Source organism: Neolamprologus brichardi, chromosome 4 (genome assembly GCF_056152115.1).
Source record: "Neolamprologus brichardi isolate AB-2024 chromosome 4, ASM5615211v1, whole genome shotgun sequence".
Lineage (NCBI taxonomy): Eukaryota > Metazoa > Chordata > Actinopteri > Cichliformes > Cichlidae > Neolamprologus > Neolamprologus brichardi.
The window spans coordinates 21,886,149-21,906,931 of NC_142107.1; the positions used below are offsets into that span (position 1 = coordinate 21,886,149).

The 20,783-nt window shown below is 38.0% G+C and overlaps 1 protein-coding gene across 1 annotated transcript; it reads left to right on the plus strand.

Annotated features, from left to right (window-relative positions):
* The first annotated feature begins 8 nt into the window (after positions 1–8).
* On the plus strand, positions 9–20,717 carry LOC148103036 (amine sulfotransferase-like). The gene is made up of 7 exons (XM_087840077.1): positions 9–171; positions 10,716–10,867; positions 10,960–11,159; positions 12,561–12,687; positions 19,643–19,737; positions 19,841–20,012; positions 20,094–20,717. The coding sequence occupies exons 2-7, from the start codon at positions 10,723–10,725 to the stop codon at positions 20,201–20,203; spliced, it is 849 nt and encodes a 282-aa protein (XP_087696203.1). The 5' UTR covers positions 9–171; positions 10,716–10,722; the 3' UTR covers positions 20,204–20,717.
* The last annotated feature ends 66 nt before the right edge of the window (positions 20,718–20,783 follow it).

Here is a 20,783-nt window from a genome sequence, read left to right on the forward strand (position 1 = left end):
GGGACTCCCTTCGGCGCGTCGCTGTGACATAATCAATCTACAAACGAAGCGTGTGGTCGCTGGATTGGGACACAGCTCCACTCTTACAGACTGGAGGAGCCAGGAATCAAACCACTAACCTTCAGATCAGCAGGTGACCTGCTCTACTGCCTAAACTGCAGCCACTCAGAGGTAAGCATGAGTAAATCGTCACTAGGTTTTGGATAAAGTGTACACTCACAAACCTGTCAAATCTGCATTTGAAACATTGGCTACTATAGCAGTATAGTATTGCAACGTGGCATTTGGCTCTTCTAACTAAAATAGGAAAATAGGAACATAAATAGTGCCATCATTGCCAGACCTGGCCCACATCTGGTTGACATACACCCTGCCATGACACCGGTCAGTCAGAAGTGCCAGCTTGATGCCAGATCCGGGCCAGAGCTGTTTTCTATGAGCCTGGGCCACAAAACCCAAACCACAATCGGGCCAGATGTGGTATGCGATCACATAAACAGTGCCATCTATGCCAGGCCTGGCCCATATCTGGATGAAATACGTCTTATCATGTGTTGCGAAATCAGTTTTATCCCGGTTCTTTTATTCGTCGAGGCATCCAGAGACAGCAGCTGCAAACTCTGTGTCTGTGTCTATGTGCACGAGCACGCGAGTGCCTGTGTGTGCGCGTACCCATATGCCTATGTGAGTGCATGTGAGTGAGTGTGCATGTGGGTGCGTAACAGTTAAAGCACTGTGGGTGTAGGTGACTCCCTAGAGGTCATAAAAACCCATTTCCCTTCCAGACCACAGTTATCCAGTTACAAATGTTGAGAGCCCCACCCTGGTATCCTCTGGGAAATTTCCACTCAGCATTAACTCCTCTTTGTCTTACTTTCACAGTTCAATGGGGGAGGGTCTCCTACAATCTACTCCTACGTTCATGACACAGTCAGGCCTTTATTACATTGAGGGCAGTGTCAGTGTCTCTACAATAATTCTACATTCTATGTTAACACATTTCTAAACTCTAAAATAAGCTAAACATTCCTACACATGCCAGAAGTCAACCAGCGGTACTGGCTTGATACCAGATCCAGGCCAGACATGCTTGCTATGTGGGTATAAGTTACATATACTGTATATAACTACCAGCTCTCTCCAGCTGTGTCGATCTATATTATCTTTTTTGACCCCAAGTGTTTATTTCCAGAGAAAAGAAACAGCAGACTATGCTAATCAGATGTGATGTTACAACACTAGTCAAATATTAATGCATAATATTTGTTTATGACATAATTCTTTGTTATGGAAAAAATATTTTTTAAATAATCATGAACATTAGGAGTAGCGATTTTAGAACTTTATGTATATAATTTGTCATTTTTTACTGATGTAGGCCAAAAATAAATACTCAGTACCATTTAATTTAGTTTAACCCTTTAAGACCTACCATAGAACCAAGTCCGCCAGAGCTTATATTATATTTTTACATGCTGTAGAGCCATTTTTGGGAGCATTTCAAGTTGATATACATCAATACAATCATTACAGCCTAAATTTTAATAATATGTATGCATTAAGTGTATAGTAATTACATAAATTGCAAAAAAGTGCAATAAACTACAAAAAAATTGAAAATCGTTTTTGTTTTTTTAACATATATTTCTAGTTAGAGAAATTTAAGAGGCTTATCCCTCAAAACTGTAAATACAAAAAAGTTGCACAAAATAGTTTCCCACCACAGGAAATTTATTTTGAGTGTCTTCATAGTTTTATTTTTGAAATACACCAATTTTTATATACTGCAGGAAAAACAAAAATAAATATTATAGTGCAAATTTGCAAAAAAGCAGCATATGCATCAAAATAAACTATTTCCAGCAGTGCAATTTGAGTCCTAAGCATCCCAGAAACGACACAGAAAGTCATAAAGTCAAACATAACTTTTAAAAACACCAGTATAGGCTCATGAGGCCTTGATGGTAAAAAAAACTACATTTCCGCGAAAATGACGTCACTACCAGTTTCGGGCAGGTCATGGCGAACATGCGATAGTTCGTGCTGATGGACGTAGGAAGTGTTACAAACAGCTGATCGGATCGGCAAAGCCTGTTTCTGGAATATTATGTTTTTGTTGTTGCAAGTGCTTTTTATGCAGTTTTTGCAAAGCTATATGTGGAAGGAAACTGTGACCGAGGACAAGCTGATGGCATAAGATGTAAGTACAACTCCTCCGGTTTCATATGCAAAAAAAATTATTGCGCTAGCTTATGTGGTTGCAGAGCTACCGGGATTTAAAAATAGTTACGCAAAACAGAGCGTGCCCGCTCCGATCGGTTTTAAAGGGTTAAAAGCTTATTTGCAAGATGCAGTAACCTAAAACATTAAAAGTTAAAAATTTATTTCGCATGAAACGGGAATTAAAACGTGGTGATAGAGCCAGGTGCAGATGCAAGTCAGATGTTAATTTGGCTGTAGGCTATGGCACTTGTCTGTCATGGTTGGCTGTGTGGCAGGCAGGCAAGCAGGACTTGTGGACCCAAAATGCAGAACTCAGACACAGAAGTGAGACTTAAAGCGCAGCTTTATTGCTGGGAGAAACCTCGTACTAAATAAACTCACTAAGAGACAAACAAAGGTCGTAACAGAGGAACTGAGAACTGAAACACTAGAAAAGAAACACTAAACTGGAGCAGGTGACTAAACACTAGAAACACGGAAGCAGAACACACAGCTAGTTGAGGGTATGATGCGACACTGACACAGAGAAACACAGGGCTTAAATACACAGATGGCAGTAATCAAGGGATGAGAGACAGGAGGGGAACACACCTGGGAGAAATCACAACTGACGAGACAGGGGAAACGTAAACTGAGCACACTCACATAAGACACAGACCTTCACAATAAAACAGGAAACTCAGACACAGGGAACCAGACAAGATGCTGAACTGAACAGACAGATTCACAAACAGACGGGGTGACACCATAGACAGACAGAGATACAGACGCAGACTCAGAGGCAGACCGAAGAGAACTCAAACAATAATCATCATCATAATAATAAACTAGAAAATGATAATAATAAACTTGAAGCGCTGGGTCACCGACCCAGGACCATGACATTGGCCACAGCTGGAGCTAGTTGACACAACCTGTGTCAGGAGCAATAGGACTGACGGAGTGTGTTTAAATGAACCTGACAAATGTCACAGATGAAATATTAACTGTTTATTTCCTGGTTTGTTGTCTACTACACATCTGTTTGACCGTTACCAGTTAATCTGTGACACCAGTTAATATGGAACACCGGCAGATGAGTTTGCACTCTTCCATAAGAGTAATATTCCAGCATGCAAAGTAAAGACAGCAGACAGTGTGAGGAGAGGTTCTTGTTCGGTTGTTGTGGGTAATCACTCAAGGTCGGGTAAGGTTCGTTCATTTAAATTCGATTCTAAGCTTGATAAAAGTCTAATAAAAACTAATGTCTGCAATTACTGTCATGAAAGGTCACTGGAAGGCAGAATTTCCAAGGTTGCAGGCCAAAACCACAAGAATTACATCTTATATTAAACCGGCTGCAGCCTCTGCACCTGTTACATGAGTTACATGTGCAAAATGCCTGATGATGTTTTGTTAATTCCTGCTGTTTGGGAAATTTGGGAAATTTATTATGACAGGGAACAACTGTAAAACCAGTTGTTCAATGTTCGTCATTTACAATAATACATTCACAATAATATATTTTTGATTGGATCAACCTTTTCTTCTGTACTGCTTGTGTTTAGTGTAACACATTTTTAACACATTTCTTAAGAGTCACATTCAAACAGTGCAAATGTGCACTCACGTTGTTTTTTGCACTCGCTTTCTGGTTGGCTCAATAGCATTGAGTCTTAAATACAGGTTTCATTCTGGATGCAGTACTCAAATTTTCAAGCAACAATTCTGATAAGATTTGTTTTTAAATACAAATTCCTATAGTTGGATCAGGATTTGCTGTCTGCATTTTGTTCATCTTTACTCCAACATCTACTGGCAGTTCTAGTCTAGTCCCCTCACACACACACACACACACACACACACACACACACACACACACACACACACACACACACACAAAACATATTAAGGATTGTACATTAACCCTTTAAGACCTACCATAGAACCAAGTCCACAAGGGCTTATATCATATTTTTACATGGTGTAGAGCCATTTTTTGGAGCATTTCAAGTTAATATACATCAATACAACCATTATAGCCCAAATTTTAATGCATTACGTGCATAGTAATTACATACATTGCAAAAAAGTGCAATAAACTACAAAAAACTTTAACATATATTTCTAGTCAGAGAAATTTAAGAGGCTTATCCCTCAAAACTGTAAATACAAAAAAGTTGCACAAAATAGTTTCCCACCACAGGAAATTTATTTTACGTGTCTTCATAGTTTTATTTTTGAAATACACCAATTTTTATATACTACAAGAAAAACAAAAATAAATATTATAATGCAAATTTGCAAAAAGACAGCATATGCATCAAAATAAACTATTTCCAGCAGTGCAATATGCATCCCAGAAACGACACAGAAAGTCATAAAGTCAAACATAACTTTTAAAAACACCAGTATAGGCACATAAGGCCCTGATGGTAAAAAACTACATTTCCGCAAAATGACGTCCCTTCCGGTTTCGGGCAGGTCATGGCGGACATGCGATAGTTGCGCCCTGATGGACGTAGCAAGTGTTACGAACAGCTGATCGGATCGGCAAAGCGTGTTTCTGGAATATTATGTTTTTGTTGCTGCAAGTGCTTTTTATGCAGTTTTTGCAAAGCTATATGTGGAAGGAAACCGTGACCTAGGACAAGCTGATGGCATAAGATGTAAGTACAACTCCTCTGGTTTCATATGCAAAAAAAATTATTGCGCTAGCTTATGTAGTTGCAGTGCTACCGGGATTTAAAAGTAGTTATGCAAAACAGAGCGTGCCCGCTCCAACCGGCTTTAAAGGGTTAACATAAAACTGTTGGATACACACACACACACACACACATGAAGAGAGAGAGAGTATGCATAGTATGCAAACGGCTATCAAACAGCCATCATAATTCGTCATACAATGAGAACAGGACAAATCAACAATTGACAATGACTAATTAATATTAAAATCTGTAACATAATGTATTGTTTGGAGTTTAGTCTGTTACTGTTGCTATTTTTACCATTTCTTCTTGGAGCAACTGTAACCCACATAATTTCCTTAGGGATTAATGAAGTATTCTGATTCTGATTGTTGAAGAAAATAAGAACAACCCCAGGTTTCTCTTCAGCACTGTAGCCAGGCTGACAAAAAGTCAGAGCTCTTTTGAGCCAACCATCCCTTTAACGTTAACTAGTGATGACTTCATGAACTTCTTCACAAATAAAATTTTTATCATTAGAGAAAAAATTACCAATAATCATCCCACAGATGTAATATTATCTACAGTTACTCTTAGTACCATTGATGTTAAGTTAGACTCTTTTTCTCCAATCGATCTATCTGAGTTAACTTCAATAATTACTTCCTCCAAACCATCAACGTGTCTTTTAGACCCCATTCCTACAAAACTGCTCAAAGAAGTCCTGCCATTGATTAATTCTTCAATCTTATATATGATCAACCTATCTCTAATAATCGGCTATGTACCACAGGCCTTCAAGGTGGCTGCAGTTAAACCTTTACTCAAAAAGCCATCTCTAGACCCAGCAGTCTTAGCTAATTATAGGCCAACCTCCTACCTTCCTTTCATATCAAAAATCCTTGAAAGAGTAGTTGTCAAACAGCTAACAGATCATCTGCAGAGGAATGGTTTGTTTGAAGAGTTTCAGTCAGGTTTCAGAGTTCATCACAGCACAGAAACAGCTTTAGTGAAGGTTACAAATGATCTTCTTATGGCCTCTGACAGTGGTCTCATCTCTGTGCTTGTGCTTCTTGACCTTAGTGCAGCATTCGATACTGTTGACCATAATATCCTATTAGAGCGATTAGAACATGCTGTAGGTATTACAGGTATTGCACTGCAGTGGTTTGTATCATATCTATCTAATAGACTCCAATTTGTGCATGTAAATGGAGAGTCCTCTTCACACACTGAGGTTAATTATGGAGTTCCACAGGGTTCAGTGCTAGGACCAATTCTGTTTACATTATACATGCTTCCCCTAGGCAGCATCATTAGAAGACATAGCATACATTTTCACTGCTATGCAGATGACACCCAGCTCTATCTGTCCATGAAGCCAGATAACACACACCAATTAGTTAAACTGCAGGAATGTCTTAAAGACATAAAGACTTGGATGGCCACTAACTTTCTGCTTCTTAACTCAGATAAAACTGAGGTCATTGTAATCGGCGCTGAAAAGCTTAGAAATATGGTATCTAACCAGATTCTTACTCTGGATGGCATTACCTTGGCCTCCAGTAACACTGTGAGGAACCTTGGAGTCATTTTTGACCAGGATATGTCCTTCAACGCACATATTAAACAAATATGTAAGACTGCGTTCTTCCATTTGCGCAACATCTCTAAAATTAGAAATATCCTGTCTCAGAGTGACGCTGAAAAACTAGTTCATGCATTTATTACTTCCAGGCTGGACTACTGCAATTCATTATTATCAGGATGTCCAAAAAACTCACTGAAAAGCCTTCAGTTAATCCAAAATGCTGCAGCAAGAGTACTGACAGGGACTAGAAAGAGAGAGCATATTTCTCCTGTTTTGGCTTCCCTTCATTGGCTTCCTGTTAAATCCAGAATTGAATTCAAAATCCTGCTCCTCACATACAAGGTCTTAAATAATCAGGCCCCATCTTATCTTAATGACCTTGTAGTACCATATTACCCTATTAGAGCACTTCGCTCTCGCTCTGCAGGCCTACTTGTTGTTCCTAGAGTATTTAAAAGTAGAATGGGAGGGAGAGCCTTCAGTTTTCAGGCCCCTCTTCTGTGGAACCAGCTTCCAGTTTGGATTCGGGAGACAGACACTATCTCTACTTTTAAGATTAGGCTTAAAACTTTCCTTTTTTCTAAAGCATATAGTTAGGGCTGGACCAGGTGACCCTGAATCCTCCCTTAGTTATGCTGCAATAGATGTAGGCTGCCGGGGGATTCCCATGATGCATTGAGCTTTTCCTTTCCAGTCACCTTTCTCACTCACTATGTGTTAATAGACCTCTCTGTATTGAATCATATCTGTTATTAATCTCTGTCTCTCTTCCACAGCATGTCTTTTATCCTGTCTTCCTTCTCTCACCCCAACCGGTCGCAGCAGATGGCTGCCCCTCCCTGAGCCTGGTTCTGCCGGAGGTTTCTTCCTGTTAAAAGGGAGTTTTTCCTTCCCACTGTCGCCAAAGTGCTTGCTCATAGGGGGTCATATGATTGTTGGGCTTTTCTCTGTATCTATGAAGTGCCTTGAGGCGACATTTTTTGTGATTTGGCGCTAAAATTGAATTGAATTGAATTGAATTGTTTCAGGATGACCTGCCATTATCCAATGACACATCTGCTTACCTGCATCTTTTGCTCGTTTCTCCTCCTCTTCTTTTCTCTTTTTTCTAAACTGAGGACCTGATGGCTTTGAACTTTTCTTGTCCATCTTCCATTGGTTTTAATTTTGCACTCCAGTATGAACACCCATCCCCCAACCCAAGGATCAGCACAACATAATCTAACAGACCTACACCTTAGTTCACAGATTCACTTTGTCTAGGGTGCATTTCTGAGATTTCACACAACCCAGGATTCAAATCATGAATACATGATGGACTTGGACTTACAACATTATAAATGAAATGTGCTCTATTTGGAAGCAACAGGCCCCCCTCCCCTTTCGACAGCTTATGTGTGAGACTTTAAATCATCAAACTGTAAATTTTAAATTGTTATTGATCCCTTTACCCCGAGTCCTAAAGTGTATATTTATTTTATTACTCTTCTTATATTTATTGTTTGTTTACTTGCACTGCTGTAACTGGAGCCTTGTCGTCTCGTGTCTCTATATACTGGACTGTAGCAGAGATGACAATAAAGTTTACTTTGACTTCGGCAGCAAGCAGGCACACCGACGAGAATTTCGAAAAAACATCGGTGCAAATTATAAGTCTGTATCATAATGTCTGGTGTTTTTGTGTTTGTTGGTTTGTTTTTATTTTGTTTTACTTTGCGAGTTGGTTATTAGATGCTGCTCCAGCCAGTCAGAAAATCATCTGCCGCCCTGCCCTCTCCTCTCTGCACGGCGAGCAGCAGGCGCACCTCGCAAACGAAGGGCGCCCTTACTCCCAGCAAATGGGCGATAGAAAACCGATCAGTGCTTATGCCATTCCCAATATGCACTGGCATGACGTCGGGGCAGCACGAGTACGAGCATTTTTTTTCCTTTTGCCGATGCCCGTGATGCCGCCCCCCACCACGATGTCGACCCGGGCAACCGCCCCCGCTACTGGCTATGTGTGTTGTGCATCTGCTAGGGCAGCTCTCCTGAAAAAAAAAAAAGCACAGTGCATGCCGTTAACAAAATACCGCAGCAATTTCTTTCACACTGAACGAGTCAGATATCAAACAGACCAAAAGAGGACAATTCGGTCTTACAGGTTAGGAAACCTATTAGCTGAGAGCAGCACATATTCTCCCCATAAAAACTATGAAAATAATCAGTGACAAAACGCAGCTTTGGCAGAGTCAAACAACCACCGGAACAAGTCTGACTTCTGACTCCTCCCCCCTCACCACCATGGTGGGGGCAACACCAGACAACCTAAGCTAATGAACGAGAGGGACAACAGCAAGGTTAATAGTCAGGCAGGATTTATTCATTATTTACCATGCCTTGACAATAAAAAACTTGACAAAAGAAAAAAGGCGGGGGAGGAGGACCAGGCGGTTGAGCGAAATCAAAAAAAATTCACAAAATGAAAAGAGGCCAACACTCTCCTTAAAGTCTAAATAAAACAATAAACAAAACAAAAGGCCTGCCTAGCTGCTTGACAAAAAGGTCTGCCGCCCCATGCCAATAGACACGTGCCATTTTACTTTGAATTGGCCAATAGGTGGAGGCCTGACACCTGAAAAATAAGAGCTACAGAAAAACAACAGGGCTGCGTATCATGGAATGTAACACAGTGAAGCTCTTGCAATGGTTGCATAAGGATCGAATAAGGACCAAATGGCTCGTATGACACATTCAAATTAAAATACATACACAGTACAACATGCAGTGAAATGCAATTCCGGATCACTAAAAATACAAAAATAAACTAAAATTCAAAATTAAGTATAAAATTAAAATGTAGAAAATGCAAAATTAAAAGGGTGTATGAATCAGCAGTGTGCAAATTGATAATAAACAGACAAAAACACTTATTGAGGTATATTATTGCTCTTCGTCTGGTTCCTCACCCACAGTGTTGGGAAGGTTACTTTTAAAATGTATTCCACTACAGATTACAGAATACATGCCCCAAAATGTATTTTTGAACTTGAAGGCCACTCGCCAAATCAATACTAACTAGATTTTTTCAAAATCTTAATATAAAATGAGTAACAGTATGGTGGACACATTAGGCAAGGCTGCACTTTTTGCAGTGATCACGTATAGAAAACTATTTCTGTATCAGTAATATGTTTTCTTTTTCTCTGTTGATAATCATGTGGAACTGCACATGATTATTTGCAGCTAGCATGTTGCTAATGCTATCCATCAAGTCTAAAAACAGTATGTTACAATGTGGAGATAATCTGATCAGAAATGATCAGGTTATATTCTGATTTGTAATTAGGCGTACATGTGCACTATGTTTATTCAGAGAGGTTAAGCTTGTGTTTCTGTCATGGAGGGATTGTGCTCAACTGAATGAAACTTATTAGACATTATGAAACAGATGATACGTACAAGCGAATTTTGCCAAAGTGCTTCTTTTTTTAAATTATCTTTTTTTTCTTAAAGAAATCTACTACATCATGTGTATTTTTTTTGTCATGTATAATTTCCATTGCAAATATTAATCACAGTTAAATTAAGAGAGGATGGCAGTAAAAACTCTGGAGGTGTGATGCCATCAAGTACACTGCTGTAGAACGATCGCACTGCGTTCTCGGGAGCACTCCCGTGTAAACTTACGAAGTCTGGACTAGCAAGAACACGAGGACTGGCGTACTTGAGTATTTAGAAATAGCCAAACAGTCTGCAGTCTATGAACTAATGTCAGCTAACGCCAGCTAACAATGTTAGCTTGGTGGCGAGTAGCATTCAGTAATTGTAATAAAAATCACACAGCAATAATACATCAAAGATACTGAGGTTTCGCCCATCCCATTCTTTTTATGAAGTGGTGTTTTAATTTCCAAGTAAGAAAACCATTCATGCCCGTTCACTGCTGGCCCTGTTATTCTGGCTCTGGGTCCATTGTGTAACTGACGCCACCAACATTAACAGGACGCTTACATTACACTCTTATTGCACGTTTTGTCTGGGTTTCCAGCAATCAAAATCAGAGTATTCCCCATGTATTCCCTTACTCCCCAACACTGCTCACCCAGCATCAATTTGCCATGGGAAAGCCTATCAGGGGTCAAAAAGACCCCCAACAATGTAGCCCCGGGGACCCTGGGACAAACAAACCTCTCCACCATGTGACTCACAGATTTTTCGTTCCTGTGTATATTTTTTTTATCTGTCTTATGTAGAACCAGTATGGAGCAGATGAGAGATCATCGTATTTTCAAGCACAAAAACTTCAATTTTGCAGTCGGTCTTACAACTCCAGAGTACATAGACTCTCTTGAGAGTTTTGAAATAAAAGACAGCGATGTCTTCCTTGTCACTTATCCAAAGTCAGGTTGGTGAAAAATCTTACACATTATTTATATTTGCAGCTTTGTGCTGGCCAGACTGATCCACTGATCATCTCTAACGTTTTCCCCACATCAGGCACTGTATGGGCTCGGCAGATCATCATTTCCATCTACGAACTGGATGGGAATCAGAATAAATATTCAACCAACGCGGAGAGGATGCCGTGGCTGGAGTACAAGACAGCTGAATACACTCTTCTTCCCTCTCCACGACTCTTCACCTCGCATCTACCTGAACATATCATGCCTCCAGGAGTGAAAGAGAAGAAGGCAAAAGTCAGTACTTTATAGAAGCTCAATTCTTCTTGAAGAAAGAGGCAGTCTTAAATAGGGCTGTGCAATATGACCAAAATCTCATATCCTGATATAAGAATTCTATCGTCCTGATAACGATATAAATCACAAAAATGTAACATTTTCTGTAAATTCTGTGAATCTCAGGCAGCTCGACTTGTGTGAAGTGTTTCCAGCTGCGCGTCGTGTACCTGGAGTCGAGTGTTTTAACCGATGCATGAAACTATACATTTTTAGACATAAGTTGTAACGGCCGCCGTTTTCTTTGTGAGTATTTATTACACGGCGTGCTGTGGGGAAAAGCCTGTTCTAACGTTTGAGTCTAAGGTTTATTTTTTAGCACCTGGCGGCTCTTTTTTACTTCTCATCCGTAAATAATCTGCTCTTTCACGTGATTCAGTTTATTTTGAAAAGTCTCAACAGGATCTTGAGCTTTATTGTAAAAGGTTTATGTGGAACATAAAGAAGCGGACACGCGATGGTGTTACCGTCGTTATTGCTAACCACAACGCATAAAAACAGGTGCTTGTCCGTCCATAGCGTGGTTATATTAAATATAAGAGAAAGAGAGAACTTTAAGAAATTAATATACCCACTACAGTGACCATCAAAACGATGAAAAAATATTGCCGTAAACAGTTTATTTTGCGACACCACGAAACAAACGATAGCGTAAAATGAAACGATAGACGTTTTTATATCCTCATCCGATATATAACGTTATATCGAACAGCCCTAGTCTTAAAGTTTGAGAAAGTTAAAAGCATTTTATTTTATTACTTATTGTTGCAAAAATAAAGGAAATTAAATTTGTACTTTTAAAAATTAATTACATTTTTTGTGATGTATCTATTGGTCACTGAAGTCCAGCTTTTGAAGCTTGCACTATGACCATTGGTAACTTTTAGAAACCCTCAAATATTAGCAAATGAAAATAGAGTGGTTAATCTTCAATTTTTTTTCATAACAAATGTTGTTTTTTGTTCGGTAAGACTTAAAACAACGATCCTATATCAAAATCTTGTAATGGGGTCATAAATCAAGGAATCTGAGGGTCATTTTTATCATAGACTTCTACACAAACACATGGTTCCAGGTCCAAAAAGCTAGCACTAGCATTTGTTTTATTTCAAGTGATTCTGTGTTTCTATTTCAGTATATTTTTTTGTTCTTTTCCTTTCTTACGATGAGGTCATTGCAGACTAAGAGGTTCATCAAATCAAGTAGAAATAGGAGAAAAAGAGCTATAAAAAAATACAGCCTTTAAAATATATTTAAAAACAATTATTTGAAATCAATTTTTTAAATTATTTTTCTTTTAAACTAATGACTTTTAATTTCTACATTTAAGTAACAAACTGTTTTTAAAAAAATATTTATCAGATCCTGTATATGATGAGGAATCCAAAGGACAACGTGGTGTCTTTTTATAACTTCAGCAAAGCCCTGGCAGACCTGGAAACTCCCAAGAGCTTTGACCAGTTTTTTGAGTGGTACATAACAGGAAACGGTAAGTAAGTTTCTTCACTTTCAATCCACAAAACACACTCTATCTATCTATCTATCTATCTATCTATCTATCTGGGGTGCAACGATACACAAAATTCACGGTTCGGTTCGGTTCGATACTTTGGTGTCACGGTTCGATATTTTTTCGATACAAAAAAAAAAATGTTCATGCTTTTTTAATTTGTCATTTATTAAAATTATAAATATATTTTAACTCAAAAGTACAGTTTTTAAATTCAATGTTGCTGAAACAACAAAGTAATAAAAAAAATAAATCTGATTAGGAATCACTCATCTTTGGAAAAGAGAGTTTATTACAGAGAAATGGCTCTTTCCAAAATAAAAGCTATACTATACGCTTCTTCTGGGCTATATTCTCAGCAACATATTAAACATATCAGGTCCCCATAAGGAGAATCATGTGCTAACGGCTGTCTTAATGACTCGGGTAAAGTTTGTAGCATGCGTGCTTGTTGTTTTTGTCTGCTTCAACTTGTCTTTGCACTAGGCAAGGCAAGGCAAGGCAAGTTTATTTGTATAGCACAATTCAACAACAAGGTGATTCAAAGTGCTTTACAGAGACATTAGAAACAAAAACAAATAAAAAGCATGATTTAAAATTGATTAAAACAAGCAAACTAACTAACTAATTAACAAACAAACAAACAAACAAACAAACAAAACAGTATATAAAATCAAGACAGATAAAATCAGAACAGTAGATAAAATCAGTAGTTAAAATGTAAGTTTTGAGTGCGGATTTGGTGCTTTATTCAAATGCAGCTGAGAACAGGTGAGTCTTCAACCTGGATTTAAATAAACTGAGTGGGATGATGTCGGAGTAAATGTGCAGTTATATTCGTTGTGTTCCCACTAGTGCTGTCAGTGTTAATCTCGTTGAAATGACGTTAACGCCACAACACGGCAAATCTCCGTTAATGAGCTACCGCGGATCTCCCTGTGCGTAGGGCTGGACGGCCAACACGTTAACAAGCTAACTGCGCTAACGCACTAGTTCTCACCAATGTAATTGAGCATTGCGTGGCACATCCGACATACTGTTTTACTTTTGTCCATGACGCGCTTACCTTCAGGGTCATACGTCACATGAAAACCAAAATAGTTCCAAACGCCAGATCTGAATGAGGGTGGGGGAGGTTCAATTTGCCATGTTGCAAGGAGAGCTTAACTTCTGTCTCGCTAGCTTGCCCTGCGCTCAGTGAATCTGCGTTCGACTACTCCGCCTAGGCTGCACTGTCGAGCACAGATCCACTGAGCGCTCAACACAGACAGCATCGTCAGAAGGAAAGTTGATAAAATAAATCAAAAATGTTGTATTGTTCGATACATATGTGTACCGAACGGAAAGCACTGTATCGAACGGTTCAATATCGATACGAGTATCGTTGCACCCCTAATATATATATATATCTCTATATATATATCTCTATATCTATATAGAGATATATAGATATCTGTATAGAGAGATATACAAAGGAATTATCAATGCTTGCAAAAAGAAAAACAATCTTTATAAACAGTTCATCAAAGTAAAAACAAAAGAAGTGGAACAAAGATATAAAGCATATAGAAATAAATTGACTGATATTTTAAGAACAAGTAAACAACTTTATTATAGAAGAAGATTATATGAAAATAAAAACAATATAAAAGGAACTTGGGATGTGTTAAATAACTTAATTAAACAAGGATCTTCTGGAACATCATATCCTGAATGTTTCATTGATGCAAATGGTGAAAATCATAACATGAGTAACATTGATTGATAGATGGGTTCAATAATTTTTTTATAAATGTTGGCCCTGAACTAGCAGCGGACATCCCGTGTCAAAAAAATGAAAATATCAGTAATATAAAATCAAATCCCTTTTCACTGTTCCTTTCAGCTACAAATGAGCAAGAAGTAATAAATATCACATTAAAATGTAAAAGTAAGTCTTCAATGGATTATCATGACATAAATATGTCTGTAGTTAAACAGGTTATTCTGAATATTGCTAGTCCCTTAACATATGTCTGTAATTTATCATTTCAGTCCGGTTGTTTTCCAAAAAAAATGAAAATTGCGAAGGTAATACCACTATACAAAAGTAATGACAAACACAGTTTTACCAATTATAGGCCTATTTCTCTACTGCCTCAATTCTCAAAAATTTTAGGCAAGGCAAGTTTATTTGTATAGCACAATTCAACAACAAGGTGATTCAAAGTGCTTTACAGAGACATTAGAAACAAAAACAAATAAAAAGTATGATTTAAAATTGATTAAAACAAGCAAACAAACTAACTAATTAACAAACAAACAAACAAAACAGTATATAAAATCAAAACAGATAAAATCAGAACAGTAGATAAAATCAGTAGTTAAAATGTAAGTTTTGAAATTTAAGCTTAAGCTTTAGAAAAACTTTTTAATTCAAGATTAGAAAACTTCCTTGAAAAACATCAAATAATAAATGTTCGTCAGTATGGTTTCAGAACGCAAAGAACCACTTCAATGGCGATAATTGAGGCAGTAGAAGAAATTACCAATGCACTGGATAAAAATAAATATGCAGTTGGTATTTTTGTTGATCTCAAAAAGGCCTTCGACACAATCAATCACTCAATTTTATTGGATAAATTGGAAAGATATGGTATTTGAGGGAAAGCTGGTAACTGGTTAAAAAGTTACCTAATGGGTCGGGAACAATATGTTAGCATAGGGCATTACCATTCAGAGAAACTTGGTATTACATGTGGTGTTCCCCAAGGGTCAGTGTTGGGACCAAAACTTTTCAATGTATACATAAATGATATTTTTGATGTTTCTCAAGTACTTAAACTCATACTGTTCGCAGATGACACCAACATATTTTTCAGTAGCGATGATTATACTGATCTTGTAATGACCGTAAACAGGGAGCTAAAATTAATAAAAAAAATGGATGGATATAAATAAATTATCATTAAATATAAATAAAACTAAAGCAATGTTTTTCGGTAATTTAAAATATAATATAGAATTACCAATTATCATTGAAGGTGTACCAATTGATAATGTGAGTGAAAACAAATTTTTGGGAGTCGTAATTGATAACAAAATTTCATGGAAACCACACGTCAGACACATAAAAACCAAAATTTCCAGAAGCCTCACAGTTTTGAACAAAGTGAAACCATACCTTGATAAAGATGCACTTCGTACTCTGTACTGTACCCTGGTTCTTCCATATCTTACATATTGTGTGGAAGTGTGGGGAAACACATATAAAAATACAACTAATCCATTAGTCACAGTACAGAAACAAGCACTGCGTATTATTCACAAGGCCGGTTATCTAGATCATACTCACAAACTCTTTCTTCAGGCAAAGTTACTTAAATTCCAGGATCTGGTTAATTACAATACATCTATAATCTTATACAAAGCCTTTAATAAACTTCTACCTACAAATTTACAAATTCAAATTACCCAGAACTCGAACAACCCGTAAAGGTTTTTGTGTGTCTATATGTGGTGTGAAAATCTGGAACAGTCTGAGTTTACAACTGAAACAATGCAAAAATATTCATAGATTTAAATTCCTCTACAAACAGTTGGTCTGGTCACAGTATACTCAATGATGGTTTTAGTGTGCTCTGTAATGTCTGTTCTCTTACCATTGCTGGTATGGATTCCAAAAAAAAAAAAAAAAAAAAAAAAAGTGTGTGCGTATGTATGTATATGTGTGTGTAGATATATATGTATGTATGTATATGTATGTGTGTTTGTCACTATGTAATTATTATTGCCTGTTACCTGTGGTAACGCAATTTATAATTATTATATATTCTGTATTTAGTTATGATGGTTCTAATTGTTGTTGCGAGCTGCCGTTGAGATGCTTGCATGTGCCCGGGACTGTTGATGGTTTGTTTGGTTGTAACGATGGGCGTAGCTGTGGGAAGCTTGTTGTTTTTTGTTGATGAGTGAGTATAGGGGTGGGATTTAATAAGTTTTCTTCGTCCCACTCCTTTTCAGGTCATTTTTGTTTTTTGTTTTGTGCACTTTATGTTCAATATATGTATTTTGTTGTGCCTGAAATGAATAAATAAATAATAATAATAATAATAATAATAATATATAGATATCTGTATAGAGAGATATACAGTGGGGCAAAAAAGTATTTAGTCAGCCACCGATTGTGCAAGTTCCCCCACTTAAAATGATGACAGAGGTCAGTAATTTGCACCAGAGGTACACTTCAACTGTGAGAGACAGAATGTGAAAAAAAAATCCATGAATTCACATGGTAGGATTTGTAAAGAATTTATTCGTAAATCAGGGTGGAAAATAAGTATTTGGTCAATAACAAAAATACAACTCAATACTTTGTAACATAACCTTTGTTGGCAATAACAGAGGTCAAACGTTTACTATAGGTCTTTACCAGGTTTGCACACACAGTAGCTGGTATTTTGGCCCATTCCTCCATGCAGATCTTCTCAAGAGCAGTGATGTTTTGGGGCTGTCGCCGAGCAACACGGACTTTCAACTCCCGCCACAGATTTTCTATGGGGTTGAGGTCTGGAGACTGGCTAGGCCACTCCAGGACTTTCAAATGCTTCTTACGGAGCCACTCCTTTGTTGCCCGGGCGGTGTGTTTTGGATCATTGTCATGTTGGAAGACCCAGCCTCGTTTCATCTTCAAAGTTCTCACTGATGGAAGGAGGTTTTGGCTCAAAATCTCACGATACTTGGCCCCATTCATTCTGTCCTTAACACGGATCAGTCGTCCTGTCCCCTTGGCAGAAAAACAGCCCCATAGCATGATGTTTCCACCCCCATGCTTCACAGTAGGTATGGTGTTCTTGGGATGCAACTCAGTATTCTTCTTCCTCCAAACACGACGAGTTGAGTTTATACCAAAAAGTTCTACTTTGGTTTCTTCTGACCACATGACATTCTCCCAATCCTCTGCTGTATCATCCATGTGCTCTCTGGCAAACTTCAGACGGGCCTGGACATGCACTGGCTTCAGCAGCGGAACACGTCTGGCACTGCGGGATTTGATTCCCTGCCGTTGTAGTGTGTTACTGATGGTGACCTTTGTTACTTTGGTCCCAGCTCTCTGCAGGTCATTCACCAGGTCCCCCCGTGTGGTTCTGGGATCTTTGCTCACCGTTCTCATGATCATTTTGACCCCACGGGATGAGATCTTGCGTGGAGCCCCAGATCGAGGGAGATTATCAGTGGTCTTGTATGTCTTCCATTTTCTGATGATTGCTCCCACAGTTGATTTTTTCACACCAAGCTGCTTGCCTATTGTAGATTCACTCTTCCCAGTCTGGTGCAGGTCTACAATTCTTTTCCTGGTGTCCTTCGAAAGCTCTTTGGTCTTGGCCATGGCGGAGTTTGGAGTCTGACTGGTTGAGGCTGTGGACAGGTGTCTTTTATACAGATGATGAGGTCAAACAGGTGCCATTCATACAGGTAACGAGTGGGGGACAGAAAAGCTTCTTACAGAAGACGTTACAGGTCTGTGAGAGCCAGGGATTTTCCTTGTTTGAGGTGACCAAATACTTATTTTCCACCCTGACAAATCCTACCATGTGAGTTCATGGATTTTTTTTTCACATTCTGTCTCTCACAGTTGAAGTGTACCTCTGGTGCAAATTACTGACCTCTGTCATCATTTTAAGTGGGGGAACTTGCACAATCGGTGGCTGACTAAATACTTTTTTGCCCCACTGTATATAGATATCTATCTATCTATCTATATATATATATATATATATATATATATATATATATATATATATATATATATATATATATATATAGAGAGAGAGAGAGAGAGAGAGAGAGAGAGAGATATGTGTGTGTGTGTGTGTGTGTATTTTTATTTATTTGTTACTTTTTGTGTTATTATTCTTTGTAAATGCAGTACAAGCTGTAAATTTAAACCAGTGGTGACGTTGCAAAACACTTTGCAGATTTCATTTGTTTGTGAACACATTTCGTCTTGCGGTCAAATCAGCATAATTTGCCTTCAGGTGACAATACAAATAGAACTGAATTGATTCTCTAATCCTATCATACCTTTATTCACATAAATGTTTAAGAATTGTTGAGGTAGAATTATTGATAGATTATCATGGGCCTTGCACCACAGACTGCAGAAAAGAAAAAAAAACAAAACTTTTTATTAGAGTGTCCAAGGCTCAGAGTAACACTCAATAAGCTAGAGATGAACAAATGGCTGCCACTCCTCCCGCTCCTGTGCTTTGAAAATTGTACTATGTAAAGTGTTACCTCTGTTCTAGAATTTTTTGGAGAAAAATTACTGATTCATTAAAGTTTAAATTCCAAATCCTGGATTCAGATTCAGTGGACTATGAGAGAGGGTGTTTATTCTGAGTTAATATTTACTGAGTTAATATGACAAATGTGTCAAAACACCTGTTTTTCTTGGCATGCACCAGCAGGAAGGTCATGTGCACTCTATGCCCATGCAGTAATCCATGTTTTAAAAGGTACAGTTTAAAATGTATAAAAAAAATCTGTTGCTAAACATTTTATCTTTTCTGTCATGTGATTCATCTCACAGCTCTTGCAGCTTTACATACTTGAAAAACTTTGGTTTCTGTGACCTGAAGGTTTCAGTGTGTGGCAACAGTGGTTCCACTTTAGTACCCAGTGATTTTGTGGTGCTGTGCTAGTATTTAGCACCAACACCAGTTTTGTGTGTGTGTGTGTGTGTGTGTGTGGATTGAGCACATTGACAAAATCTGTACTACATTTGGAGGCACACTACCACTGCATGATTAGCATGGGGGACTGATCATGCCTACAGTCATGCTGTAGGTAACTACAGAGCTTACACTTGAGCTCTTCTTGTGACATGTGGGTTGTATGTGAACTCAATTAAGTCAGAATGCCAAATAACTGTATGCATTATGCCACTATACAGTTACATCGTCATCCTGGTTTGACCACGTCAGGGAGTGGTATTTAAACAGAGACCAGTACAACATCCTCTTCCTGACCTACGAGGAAATGATTTTGGTAAGATGTTTCTTCACACTTTTGTTGTTCCTAAGGAAACTCAAATAAAATATCTGGCAGAGTTTAAGGTTCTTTTTCTGTTGTGTTCCTGATTTTCTTTCAGGACCTGAAAGGATCAGTGAGGAAGATCTGCAACTTCTTAGGGAAAAACCTGACTGAAGCTGCTATCAGTCAAGTTGTGGAAAAAGCTAAGTTTGAGAACATGAAGAATGACTCAAAAGCAAATTATCAGCATCTTCTGCCAGAGAGGTTCAGTGGAAAATTCCTGCGCAAAGGTAGCATAACAGACCTGCAGCTGCTGTGCAGAAAAATGTGATATCAGGGTATCAGGTGTTGTGTTTTTGTCTTTATTACAGGTCAGATTGGAGACTGGAAGAACACACTGACTGTTGCACAGAGTGAAAGAGTGGATCAAGTCCTTCGGGAGAAACTTGGTGATTTGCCTTTGAAGTTCATCTGGGAATAAGCAGAGAAACTCGTCTCCCAGGAGTTTTTAAAGCATTGATCATTAAGTGCATTAATCAGAAAACCATAAAAATGTGTTTTTCTGCTATTTAAATAATAAAAAAAACATCAACAAAAGATTAATGTTTGTTCACCCAAGATGAATTCGTGTCATGTAGATTATGATTCCAGGAATCAACAACGTTCATTAATAAAATGTTTATCAGTCGACATATCTGACATGCCTGAAACCAGTACACGGTGCTTTGGATTCTCATGATTTCTGAATAGTCACTAACTGTTAATTGTGTTTTTGGATCACATTGCTTTTGAAAGTAGCCTTGACCTTCAAATATAAGAAATTTCTTTACATAAATGTACTTTTGCCATGAAGACAGTCTGACTTTTGGTTTACCCACAAGTGATTTCTCCTCCCATGAGTCAACATTTAAGACAGAAGTATCTCATTTATTTGTGTAAAAGAATCAAAAGGAAAGGATCCTTTTTTGGTAAGAAACAAAACATTACAAGAAGAAATTGTGCAATTACAGTGTAATTTTGGTTAAGGTCTTGTTCAGCATGACATTCTTCCTTTATTTGAT

Coding starts and splice junctions, on each gene's coding strand:
- LOC148103036 (XM_087840077.1), top strand. CDS start 10,723: ATGGAGCAGATGAGAGATCATCGTATTTTCAAGCACAAAAACTTCAAT. Junction 11,160..12,560: donor TGAAAGAGAAGAAGGCAAAA/GTCAGTACTTTA, acceptor AATATTTATCAG/ATCCTGTATATGATGAGGAA. Junction 12,688..19,642: donor GTGGTACATAACAGGAAACG/GTAAGTAAGTTT, acceptor GCCACTATACAG/TTACATCGTCATCCTGGTTT.